At 39.2% G+C, this 12395-nt stretch overlaps 1 protein-coding gene across 7 annotated transcripts in view; it reads right to left on the bottom strand.

The window, feature by feature from the left end:
• The window catches only part of Ubr4 (ubiquitin protein ligase E3 component n-recognin 4), a 135419-nt gene that overhangs the window by 92366 nt on the left and 30658 nt on the right, over positions 1-12395 (bottom strand). For all 7 annotated transcript variants that reach the window (XM_021262931.2, XM_021262933.2, XM_021262936.2 and 4 more), the window contains exons 18-26: positions 7588-7757; positions 6055-6337; positions 5113-5248; positions 4129-4208; positions 3526-3654; positions 2661-2843; positions 2398-2520; positions 2079-2308; positions 297-418 (exon numbers count right to left, since the gene is read on the bottom strand). In XM_021262931.2, the coding sequence (XP_021118590.1) occupies positions 297-418; positions 2079-2308; positions 2398-2520; positions 2661-2843; positions 3526-3654; positions 4129-4208; positions 5113-5248; positions 6055-6337; positions 7588-7757 (1456 nt within the window). The remainder of the gene's footprint in view (positions 1-296; positions 419-2078; positions 2309-2397; positions 2521-2660; positions 2844-3525; positions 3655-4128; positions 4209-5112; positions 5249-6054; positions 6338-7587; positions 7758-12395) is intronic.

Here is a 12395-nt window from a genome sequence, read left to right as displayed (position 1 = left end):
AAAGGCCAAATAGCCTCACACTGTGGAACCACTGATCTTGGTTTAGGTCTCAGCTTCATCATTTGCAAGAAGTAGAATTTGAGAAAAATAACCTATCTAAGCCTTAGTTTCTTAATAAATAAAGATGAGATAGTAATACTTCACAGGGTTATTGGGAAGATTGAAGTGGATAAATCTATGTAAGTTCTTGACACACAGGAAGGCTACAATAAATTTTAGGCACCAGTAGACAGGTAGAGAGACAGAGAGCGCAGTAGTACTAATGAAATTACTCAAAAGTATTTTCACTCGCTTACCCAGAGTGTTCGCTTTGCACCTACTAGAGCCAATAGCCAAAACAGCAGCAAAGCCATGCAATTTCTCCTTGGAAGGTTTATCAGCGGTTCCTTCTTCATTAAAGTTCTGCAGCAAATAGGCCCTAAAGAAAATATGGTGGGGAAACAGGGGCAGAAGTTGTAGAAATCCAACCCCATCAAAGTCAGGAGAAACTTGCCCTAGAGAAGCTGAAATGCCTGTATCTGTTTCCTCACCTATTAAATATAGTTGAAAATGCCAGTCCTTCCATAAGAATTCCAATAGGTACAGTAATTGTTTCCCACAGAATACCCCATCCCCTGAAATGTCCCCAAAATAATTCCTTAACAAACAAATTTGGGAAACAGTAAATACTGTATCTATCCTCCTTCCCTGACCATGGCATTCTGGCACTGTATATAGCAATGGCTCTGAGAAGTATTATATTTCAAAAACGGAACTAAAAGCCTGTTCAACTTTAATTTACCAAACATTTCACAAAAATTACTTGCCCCAAAATACCTATTAACAGCTCAGTTTAGAAAGCATTAGCCTAGTGGGCCAGATTAAAGCCTAGAAACTCCTAGAGAGCACAAGTTGGTCTACTGTGGCTAGTGCTACATCCTTAGCAACAATAATAATGGCATAGTAGGCACTTATATTTACTAATTATACTTGTTCAAAGAAATTGTCTCAACCAACAATCCTCTTTCTACTATAAGGCATTCAATTAAAAGACAAGGTTAGTCAAGTTTTACAATGACCAAGGGCCATCAGCAGAAAAACTCCATAGAACAGGAGCTAAACAGTGAGATCCTACAGGGATCAGATAAAGTAAATGAGCTTAAGAGGGCCAAGTAGGACCTGCTGCAAGGGAAAGCCACTCCTCCACTATCTGTCACAGGGCACTGGTGCCAAACTCATGCAACACATTATTTTTCTTGTAAGACAAAAGATGTAAATGTACAAGTTGTTTTTTCTAACCTAAAACCTCAGTATCAGGTTTAATTGCAGTGTTGGCACTTTGTGATAAATAAGTAGGTATTACATTGCAGTTTAGGCACTCATGTCTAAAAGGTTTCGGCCGGGGATTTAGCTCAGTGGTGCTGTGCCTGCCTCGCAAGCTCAAGGTCCTGAGTTTGATCGCTGGTACCAAAAAAACAAAAACAAAATAAATATATAAATAAATAAAAGGCTCACCATCACTGTCCTAGGGGAAATCAGGCCCAGTTTTGCAAGTGCTTCCCATTTAAGAAAAACCAAAAATCTCAATTTGTGAATCATTTCCCCATTTTTATATATTAAAAATGAATTTAAAAAAATTTTTTTTAAATTATAAACGAATTTTAAAGTTTTTAAGCATCATTTGCAGACCAAAGACTACAGGACATGCAATTTGCAATGTTTGTTATAGAAAGCACAAAATTTCAAAATAATCTCTAACTCATGAAGAAATTATATCCCTATCATATCATGAAATTTAAAGAACATTTTCAAAGGGCTTCATTTTATTTAATACCAGGAATGATGGTTTAGAAAAATTACACTTTCTTTGTATCCTACAAGTAAAATTCTAGGAAACATTTTAAAGAATTACAGAAATTAAACTTTCCTCTGACTCCTCATGAGCTATGTCAAAATTCCCTCATCAGGCACCCCTCCACATGTTATATGGGGAAGAGGCCTTAAGCTGATAAAAGGAAAAGATGTAAACTTCTGAGCCCCTGGCAGATCAGCACAAGGTAAGCAGTACTTGCACAACTCAGATGAGTAGTTCGTCATACCTAGTGAATGATGCATAGGTGTCAATGAGTTGAAGCGTGGCTGGAAGGAGGTTTTTGGTGATCTCAGATGACTTATGAGGATCAGTTTCTGCAGCCATCTTAGAAAAATGCTCATCCAAAGACACTTGAACCTTCGAGATAGCAGCATCAAGGGTGTAGATGGATTGCAGACTAGGAATTTCATGGAGTTCCAAGATGGTGGTACAGTCGATGCTACAGAATGATGAAATCTTTAAAAATGCCCAGGATGTTAATTAGTTGTGGCAAAAGATGTTGGTAGAAGTCAAGTTCTATCATTATGGTTCCAACATTAGCATACCTGTCGAGCAAAGTATTCCTCTACAATTTCAACATCATATTTCACTGAGCTGCACTTGGTGGATGCCAGTTCTATTAGAGAGCCAGAATGTTCAGCCTTCATTCCCTGTTTGATAAGGTGATCCTATTTGACAACAAGAAAAAGGTTTTAGGGTATCAATATGGAGAGCTCAAAACTTCCATTAACTTTAAAGTCCCCATAAGCACAGAACATGTCAGTTATAAACACCCCTTCACAGCAAGCTCTGTGTTCCACTAAGGTACCTTTATCCAGTTAACGTAGGAGCTGATGCGGAGGCGAGATGACCATCGCAGAGTATGTAAGATATCACATTCACTCATCTCAGGCGAGTTCATGGCCAGCTGGTTCATGTAACTCTTTGATGGCGGCAAAATTCCTAGAATCCTCCACAAAATTAAGAAGTAATACTGAAGGGCACAGGCCTCCTAGAGGAAGAAAACAGAGCAGTCATAGAGTGACCACAAGGTACTGCATTAAAAGTTCCCTGACAACAAGAACTACTCCAAATACAATTTTTGAAGTAGAATCATGTGGAGTCTCTATATTTTCAAGTGAGATTTATTCCTCATGTCTGCTCCTCTGACCTTCCTAGACAATACGCCTAATAATAAAGCATAAAATGACAAAACATATAATTTGTTCCATTATGCATATTTTATTGGCCAAAAAGGATGCTCTGAGACAACTCTGGCTTATTAACCAAAAGACAACAGGATATTCTGTTTGGCAAGCTCATAATCAGCCAGCCCTGTGTGGCCTGGCATTGCTAATGTGACTTGTAAAAATACAAAAAAACATTCACAGAACCATAGAAAATGCTCAAGTGTAAGGCTTCCAACATCAGATATCAACCAGCAGTCACAAGAGATACAGCACTTGGGTGGACACTAACCCTCAAAGTCCCATTTCTCTGTGCTAACCAAAAGAATGGAAAAAATGATAAAATGATGTCTGTGGTGAAAATAACCACTCAAACTACACAGAAATAGTGAACTATCAGTTTTACAAACAAATACTCAATAAACTGATTAGACCCCAGAAAGAAACTCCTGGTAGAAATGGTCAATTATCAAATAGCCCACTCTCCCCAGGCTTCTATGATCTTACCAGGGCTGTCACGTTCTTGTTCTCCTTCCTCCTGACTGTATCAAGCTGGGACCCCGCTGCAAGCAGGGCTGTCAATGCAGCATAAAGTTCATCATATTTGACAGGCTTTGAGAAGAGAACTTCACATGCCTAATAGCAAGAAAGAAAGACAATAGTTTCTTATTTTTCGAAATATTTTTTCTGATTTCCCCTGCATTATCACTCAACCTCAGGATTCACAAACTACCCCCTTAAATTATACTTTCTGATTTTTCCTTGCAGCAGATTCCTCTTTCTAGTATCAGTGTGTGAACTATTGTGAGTGCACAAGTACAGGCTGCTTTAGGACAAAAGAGTAAGATAACTCTTTTTGTCCATTAAAATATTTGCACGTGACAAAGACAGTCTTCAGAAATAACATGTCAGAGGTGATAAGCCCTATAGCAAAAGTGCAGCCCAGGAAATAAATCTCAAGGTAACATTTTCTCTATAATAAAAGCTCAAAGCCTAACACAACACCAAATTCCATCATTACAGAAAGCAATTCCCTTTCCCCCCTGTAATGCTAATTTGGTAAAGACCATCTGGGCTACATGTAAAATAGGGTTTTAAAATTCTTCATACCACGGAATCAAGTCGGTTCAAATCATCCTCTGAGGCTTCTGGGGACAGGACACAGTAGAATCTGGGTTGTGGGACTGTATCTGGAATGCAATGTGCTGGTTAAATGAACAGTTCCATACTCAACTTAAGTCTAACTAGCATAAATGTAAAAGTTTTACCACAAAGTTTCTCAGTCCTGGCACTACTGACATTTGGAGCCAGAAAATTCTCTTCTGTGAGAGGCTGTCTTGTATGCTGTAGGTTTAACACATCACTGGCCTCTATCCACTGATGCCAGCAGCAGCCACCTCCCTCACCCTCCACCAAGCTGTGACAACCAAAACATGTCCCCAGACATAAGCAAATGTTCCCTAGGTGGGGCGAAAACATTACACTTGAAGTGACTGTTCTGGGAGTCAACTATGGTACGCTATGATTAAGTTAATCAATTTCATCATTATACTGAATGCCTTTTAAAGCCCATGCTATTTTGCCAATATCAAGAGATGATAGTAAACTCATCTCAATACTTCATAAAAGTTAACATCTAATAATCCTCTGGACGAGAGCAAACATACTATTACGCGAACTCAAGAGAGACCTCATGAAAAGAAGAGACAACTGCTACATGAGAGAAATAACACACAAAATAGCATGTTCCCATGATCACCGAGACCTTAAAGCAAATTTAGCTTGTGTGTTAGAATCACATCTCTAAGGAAAAATTAAATCACTGTAAGTGAGAAGAACCCATACACTGTGCCCTATGGCCAGACAAAGGGATACCTAAATTCTATGTCTTGATTTAAAATAAATAAATATGGAGTATGTAGGAGTCGACTTCTAAAACTGTTTTGAATCCAGAAGTGATCTGCCACTCACTACTACTTTAGTTCTAAACTAAAGTAGATAGTCGAAGATCCTCTAGGAGTCGCCAAGTTTCATATTCAACGCTGCCAATGAGAATCCATAAGTTGGTTTCATACTAATAATCTTCTTTCTCACCTGATGAGAAATGCTTAGACCAATTTTCTTCTACTTCTTTGAACCCATGATAGAGAGGGGTGGTTGCCCGGCGGCTGCTGCTATCTTGAGATCCACTTGCCCACCCAAAAGGAGGACTCAGTAGGTTATGCTGCACCTTTTAGAACAAAAAAACTCAAATTATGAAGGATACAGTCACTGTTCTGCTTTTTACTCCAGGCATGATAAAGGTTGGTATATCAAAGCCTGGAAATTCAACAAATCAAAATAAAATTTAAAAAATGTTTCTGTGACTTATTTTAGAAAGCAATTTTTCAGAGTCTTTTTTTTTTGGTACCGGGGATTGAACTTGGGTCCTTGCGCCTGCGCAGCAGGTGGCGAAACCACTGAGCTAAATCCCGGGCCTAGAAAGCAATTTTTGATGGAACATAAAGGGACACTTTTCAATGAAACATTTTAAGAAATGTTGAACATAGTAATTTTCATCGTAGTACTCTTTCATCTTCATTCTGGATTTTTTTTTTTTGGTGCCAGGGATTGAACTCAGGACCTTGCACTTTCAAGGCACGTGGCGGAACCATTGAGCTAAATCCCCGGGCCATTCATTCTGGATTCTTACAAGAGACTTTGTCAATTCATAACGTTACTGCTTGAACATCATTCAGCTACTAATAAATATTCACTGAGAGCTGACATTCAAGACACTGTATTAAACAATAATTCAAAAAGAACACCTGTGAAGAGAGACTATAATCCAATTTTAACAAGTAATCTACATTTATCACTTCTGGATAAAGTACAGGTACACATAAGCAAATGCCAATAATTTTCCTAATTCTATCCATAAACCTACACTGAACACTTAAGACCTAAAATGAGAAGGTCATTTCGGCTTTGGATCATAAATGCTAAGAAGATGGAAGCACTCAGTAACAGTAAAGTGAAAACAATGTCAGCTGGTACCTGCTCAAACAGATACACAGGGGCTTTGGAGTACTGATGAAGCAGATAATCGAAGATCAAAAGGAGACGAGCCAGGATGAGAGGCACAGAGTGCATCTGGGCATCTATGTTGACACTCAGCTCCTGGATAATCTGGACAAACAGGGTCAGTATAGCCCGCCGGCCTTTCTCAGAAAGGTGGTGGAAAATGAGGAGGAGCAACTGTAGATGTTCTATGTTCAGGTCTTCCGTCTCACTGGGCACCACCCCTTGCAGGGCATTCTGCTTCATTGTAGACAAAAATCTACCACAGAGAAAAGGAGGTTACTGGTGGGAAAATGTCCCAAGTGCCCCAAGGTTATAACTTGATCAAGCTCAGGAACAGTTAAACTCCTTAAATCCAGACATTAAGACAATCTAAGCAGGAAAAATAGCTGCATGATAAAGAAAAGCTCAAAACTAACATCTGCCTACTAAAAATGTCAGACTTGGCTGCAAAAACATTTCTAAGAGCCCTGAGTTCTCTCAAGTGTCACAATAACGTCAATGCCCACTCTGCCATTTGTGACAACGGAAAGAAGTACAAAGTCCCCTAAAAATGCTGGTGTTTTTACTTAATCAACCTAGGGAGATAGAACAATTCAATTATTTTTCCCTGCATTCTGATATTACTTTGATTTCTGCTCTCCTTAGTTAAGACAGAATCCAGAACCTGGCCCAAATTCTGTAATTTAATTCTAGTTTTGATAGTTTATACTACAGGTTATAATCATTACATAATAAGTTAAATAAATCAGACCATAATAAAAAGGAAATTACAATATTTGAGAACCTGTCAGAAGACCTTTAATGCAAAAAAAGGAATGAACATAGCCCATTGTTTCCAGTGCCCTTGGCTGTTAGGAGAGAGATCTGTGTTTTAGTAAGGACAGACTTCATCACAGCACCCACCCAGGGCTCCCAGCCTTTTCACACGATTCCACCAGGAAAATACAGTGAGCCTCTAGCATTCAAGGAGGTTTATGATTTCTCAAACCCAACATTAGAGCTATTTGATCCTAAAATGGGGAATAGAAAAGCAAAGCCTTTTAGGAAAACAAACTGCTTTGAAGACTCCTAACCATGTAAACAAAAATGGCAATGACAGGTCTATGTAAGGAGGATTTAGATGATTAATCTGAGCTTCCCTCAAGGAAACAAATTCTTTAAAATTTATCCAAAAAGACTGCAAGTCCCTAACCAAGGACAGAGTTGGCTTTCCCTGCTCCCTCTCTTTCAAAAATTCAGGTCAGAATAAAATTGGTTATGTTTAGGGCTCGGGTTCTAACAATTATAACCAAATCACTAGAAGATTCTGTTTCCAGACCACAGCTGGTATACTCATTTTTTTTTTTAAACTGTGTATCTTCCCACAACTCCACCATCATTCTTCTACCCTTCCAACTCTAAACACATCATCACAGTAACATCTCAAAGCCACAGATTAACTACAAAGAAGCCAAACAAGAAAAGTAAATAACTTTCTCTATAGACTTTCTCATGTAGTTATCTTACCTGTCCCAAACTTTAAGGCATTCAGGGACATCAGGGTCACCTTGTGTGCTAGCTTTATGTTGCCAGATGAGCAGGAGGCGTGAAAGCACAGACAGGCCTTGCGGGTGAATGTACAAGGGCCAAGGACCCTCAGAAAAAGGTGCAACTCCCAACTGCTGCAACAGTGTGTTCTAACATAAAAGACACAGGAAATCATTAGGAAAAGGGCAGGGACAAGGCCAAAGGTTACTCATGCTCTATAGCGTTCACTGTTTAATACTGGAGAGAGTAAAGAAAGAAAAATCCAGAAATTCAGGTTTAGAAGTGGTTTGGAGAAAAATTTAGTTCCACAAGAAAAACATAAATGAAAAATTATTAATCTAACCCCAATAACATCTACAAGTTTAGTGTCTGAAATGAGTTTCAGAAAAAGGAAAACTGCTTTGAGATAGCAGAATCAGGATAATTTTCAAAATGGAGTAAACATAAGAAGTTGATCCCTTTAAAAGAAAACTTAACTGTAGTAACTGATGGTTGTTCACTCATTACTTCAGGAAATAGGTTAAATTTCTAAATTCACCAAATTAAATTCTATTCTTATAAAGTATCCTTGCCCATTCATCAGAAGTAAACATTATCTGAGACACTGCAGATCTCAAGAGCAGTTTACATGCACTGGGCAGTTAACACAGGCCAAGCACTGAGCACAGGCCACACACTGTAAACACACTTTCACACAGACTGCAAAAGGCAGCGATAAGAGGTAGGTACTATGTGCTCCATGTCACTGAGGAGGGAGGCTGAAGAACATGGGCAAAGCTAGAAGGTTTATTCAAACCCACAGCCATAATGATTGCTCTACTCTTGAGTACAAGGAAACAATTCTTAAAAATTAGCTGTTAGCAGAGCATGGGGTCCTGGTCTAGAATTGCAGCACCTGGCAAGGCTGTGACAGCAACCTGTCTCAAAGGGATGGGGATGCAGTTCAGTGCTGGAGGTCCTAGGGTCAATCCTGGCGGGGGGGGGGGGGGGGGGGCACAGGAGGAGACATTAATACTTGAGTTGAGCACATGGCTCAGTCGAATACCACTTGCCTAACATGCATGAGGCCCCAAGTTCTATCTTCAGCAAAGGGAACAAGAAAATTATCTGTAACACAACTGTAATGATGAGAAAAATTGGAGAATAAAAACAAAATGTTCAAGGGATAAGCAGCCATAAATATGGATGATGGGTGATACATACTCCTTATACTGTTGTTTCTGTGGCTTTTTTAAAGTTAAAGCTTTTGTTTATTTTCATTTTGATGTCAACTTGTTAGTCCTCAGAACCATAAGAAATAAGCAGACATTTCACAGGAATCTGGTTTTTAACAATGAGGCAAGCCCTAAATTGGCATTCTGAGACACACAATTTGCTGTTGCCTCAGACTCCAAGAGCATTAAGATGACAGGTGTGTGCCATCACATTCAGGAGCTGCTAACACTGAGGAAGTACTTGCACTATTTCTTCTTACTATTTTTGTGTGATAAAATATCATAATATTAAATTTAGTATTTGAACAATTTTTACATGTACAATTCTGTGGATTTACACATTTTTGTGCCACCTTCACCACCATCCAACTCCAAAACTTGTTTATCTTCAACTGAAACCCTGTAATCATCTCTCAATTCCCTCCCCAAAGCCCTGGCAGCCACCCTTCCACTTCCTGCCTCCCTGAACCTGACTGTGCACACAAACACACAGGACCCAGCCTTTCTGACCGGCTTACTGCACTCAGCATAGCATATTCAAGGTTAACCCAGGTTGTATCGTGTGGCAGAACGGATACCACATTTTGCTTATCCATTCAAACACCAATGACCACCGGGGCTACCTCCTACTTTTGGCTATTGTGAATGAAACTGCTATGAACATGAGTATACAAATAAATGTTCAAGTCCCTGCTTTCATCTCCTTAGTATGTAAGTGGGATGGCTAAACCATGACTTTTTTTTCCTGTGCTGAAGATTGAACTCTGGTCCTCATGCATGCCAGGCAAGCATTCCACCACTGAGCTACATCCACAGTCCATATGCTAATTCTACATGTTTGCCATTCATTTTCACAAGAGACTGCACCACTTTATATTCCCAAAAGCAAAGCACAAGGATTCCACTTTCTCTATATCCTAACCAATACTTACTTCCTCTTTTTTTGATAAAAGCCATCCTGAGGAACATGAAGGGGTAACCTCTATGGCTCTGAGCCGGGCACTATTTTAAAAACTAGTCATGTCCTAATTCATCTAACAGCCACTAATGCTCAGGACCTCCATTTTCTCCAGTGTACATCCAACTAACACACTAACCTCAACCTCCCCAGTTCTGGATTACAGGCATGTGCCACCACACCCAGCTGTCTCCACTATTTCACCTCCTTATGTGGAGTTCAAGATGCTTTACCAGTTGGCCCAAACTATTTGCCATCCTGTCTTGCCAAAGTGAACCGATTTTACCATGCAGTATTTCATTTTCTTTGCTAGTGTCCTTCCACTACCTACTTGACCCTCTTAACAACACCCATCATTTCTATAGCACAGCACAAGCCACAGCTTCTGTGAAGTCCTCCTCTCCAACTCCAACATCACCCTCTCAAACTAGAAGCCTTCTCCCTCTGTTCAAACGTCACTCCAATTCTTCTATTTGGACACTCAACAGAGTCTCTATTAAGCAAGCTATTTGTGTACCCATCAAACTCTATTCCTAGACAAGTGTTTTTGTTTCACCTCTAGTTACCGCATAGCACTTAGCAAGGTATTTTGCTCTTCATGGGTGCTAATAAACCCTTATTAAAGAGACTACCTTCCAACAGGGGTCATCCAAAGATCTAATGATGCCTGAAAGACTCCAACCATGTTAACACCTTACTAGACTGCTTGATTAGATAAATTTAAAATAGACATTCAGCAGAAAGTCCACGTGCCAAAATGTTCACATGGCTACTTAAGATTTCAACTTCTGTAAGTACTGAATAGCTTACAGGTCTTATTCAAAACGTAGTCCTTGAAGCCAACAGCTGACAGCTGAAGACCCAATTTAGGATACAACACATGCTTATTTACATTTGCAGCCTGGGGGTACTTTATGAAGTTTCCTTGGGGGACACTGTGTATGATGTCTTGCCACAGAAGTCAGGCATTTGGGTAAGATACTTTGTACATTAAACAACATCCAAGTAGAGAGATTTGATGACAGATAGACAATTATCCTCAGCTTTCTTCCACCATAACGAAGAAGTTAAAAAAAAAAAAAGTTTGGGGAAAAACTTAAAGCTGCATTTTGAAGACAAGATGAAAAAAGAGGTCTGAGGATTTTCTCTGTCACACCTTCCATAGTCAGAGCAACAGGCCACATGTCTGCACAAGGGCTATGGTTATTTTTTAAATCCTAAAAGGGCAACATCATTATAGGAATCTTAACTTAAGGACTTGATTACCAAAAAGAATATTTCTTATCTATTCTTTGAACAACTTTAGACAGGAAAAGACCTTTTGAGCCTTCTCTAAATAAACTCAGAACTGAAAAAGGATCTGACAATACTGTCAAGATACCTTGTTCCAATGTAGTCTAAGAAGGTATAGGGCCGGGGATTTAGCTCAGTGGTTCCAGCGCCTGTCTCGCAAGCACAAGGTCCCGAGTTTGATCCCCAGTACCAAAAAAAAAAAAAAAAGAAGAAGGTATTGCAGGCTATGTGCTAAATGAAGCATTTTCTTTATCTTACAACCTTTCTACTCAATTTATAATTTCCTTTCATACCAAAATAAAATTTTTCATGTAATAGTAGTTAAGTACAAATGATCTTTTAAATTAACAAAATAAGGAACTTCACATAGTTTGGTATTATGAGAATTTTAACCTCTTAAAATAGTTCCTGGATTTTATACTTTTGGGACAACTGACAAGCCTTGAATTATATCTTATATCTGAAAATCTGCTGAAATAATCTCAAGAGTAATCAAAATATTTTTAAAATCACCTTGGAGGGCCGGGGCTTTAGCTCAGTGGTTCCACCGCCTGCCTCACAAGCACAAGGACCTGAGTTCGATCCCCAGTACCAAAAAACCCTCCCCTAAAATCACCTTGGAAAATTACTGGGAAACCTAATTAAATGTTATTGATTGCTATGAGCTCAAGGCCATCCTGGGCTACATAGTGAGACCCTATCTCAAAAAAAAAAAAAAAAGTTATTGAACGAGGGGATATCAGGGTAATGACAAACGTATAAAGAAAAAGGTTTTTTCCCCCTTTGTAGTACTGACTCAATCCAGGGCCTTGCACCTTCTAGCCAAGTACTTTATTAACCCCACACCCCCAAATCCGAGAATCTGCATTTCTGACAAATTCCTTAGGAATCTTCCTGGACACTAAAGTGGAGAACCACTAACTTTGAAGATAGAAGAAACTGATACTGCCAAATGTTGGAAATGGATGTGAAGCCACATGATCTCTGATGCTGTTGGTAGGAATAAAGACTGGTGCAGCCACTTAAGAGAGCAGTGTAATCTATGGGCTGAAGTCACACATTCTATCATCTGGCAATCTACTCCTAGTTACACTCCCAAAAGCAACACTTGTGGATGTACAAAGCAGACATGTAGATCACAGCAACATCTGGAACAGCAATAAAACCTGGACACAATTCACATGTACTTCAGTAGGGGAGAAGAGAGATAAATTGGTACCATCACAAGCCAAATTTTTTTAAGTTTAAGAAATACAGATATATATGGAACTAAGGAAATGAGCAACTTGAGATTTAGGATTTACGATATCAGCTACTTCAGT

Source organism: Heterocephalus glaber, unplaced genomic scaffold (genome assembly GCF_053883595.1).
Source record: "Heterocephalus glaber isolate CG9 unplaced genomic scaffold, H.glaber_assembly_v1.0 deba00001452, whole genome shotgun sequence".
NCBI lineage: Eukaryota > Metazoa > Chordata > Mammalia > Rodentia > Bathyergidae > Heterocephalus > Heterocephalus glaber.
This window is presented reverse-complemented; position numbering and strand designations above follow the sequence as displayed.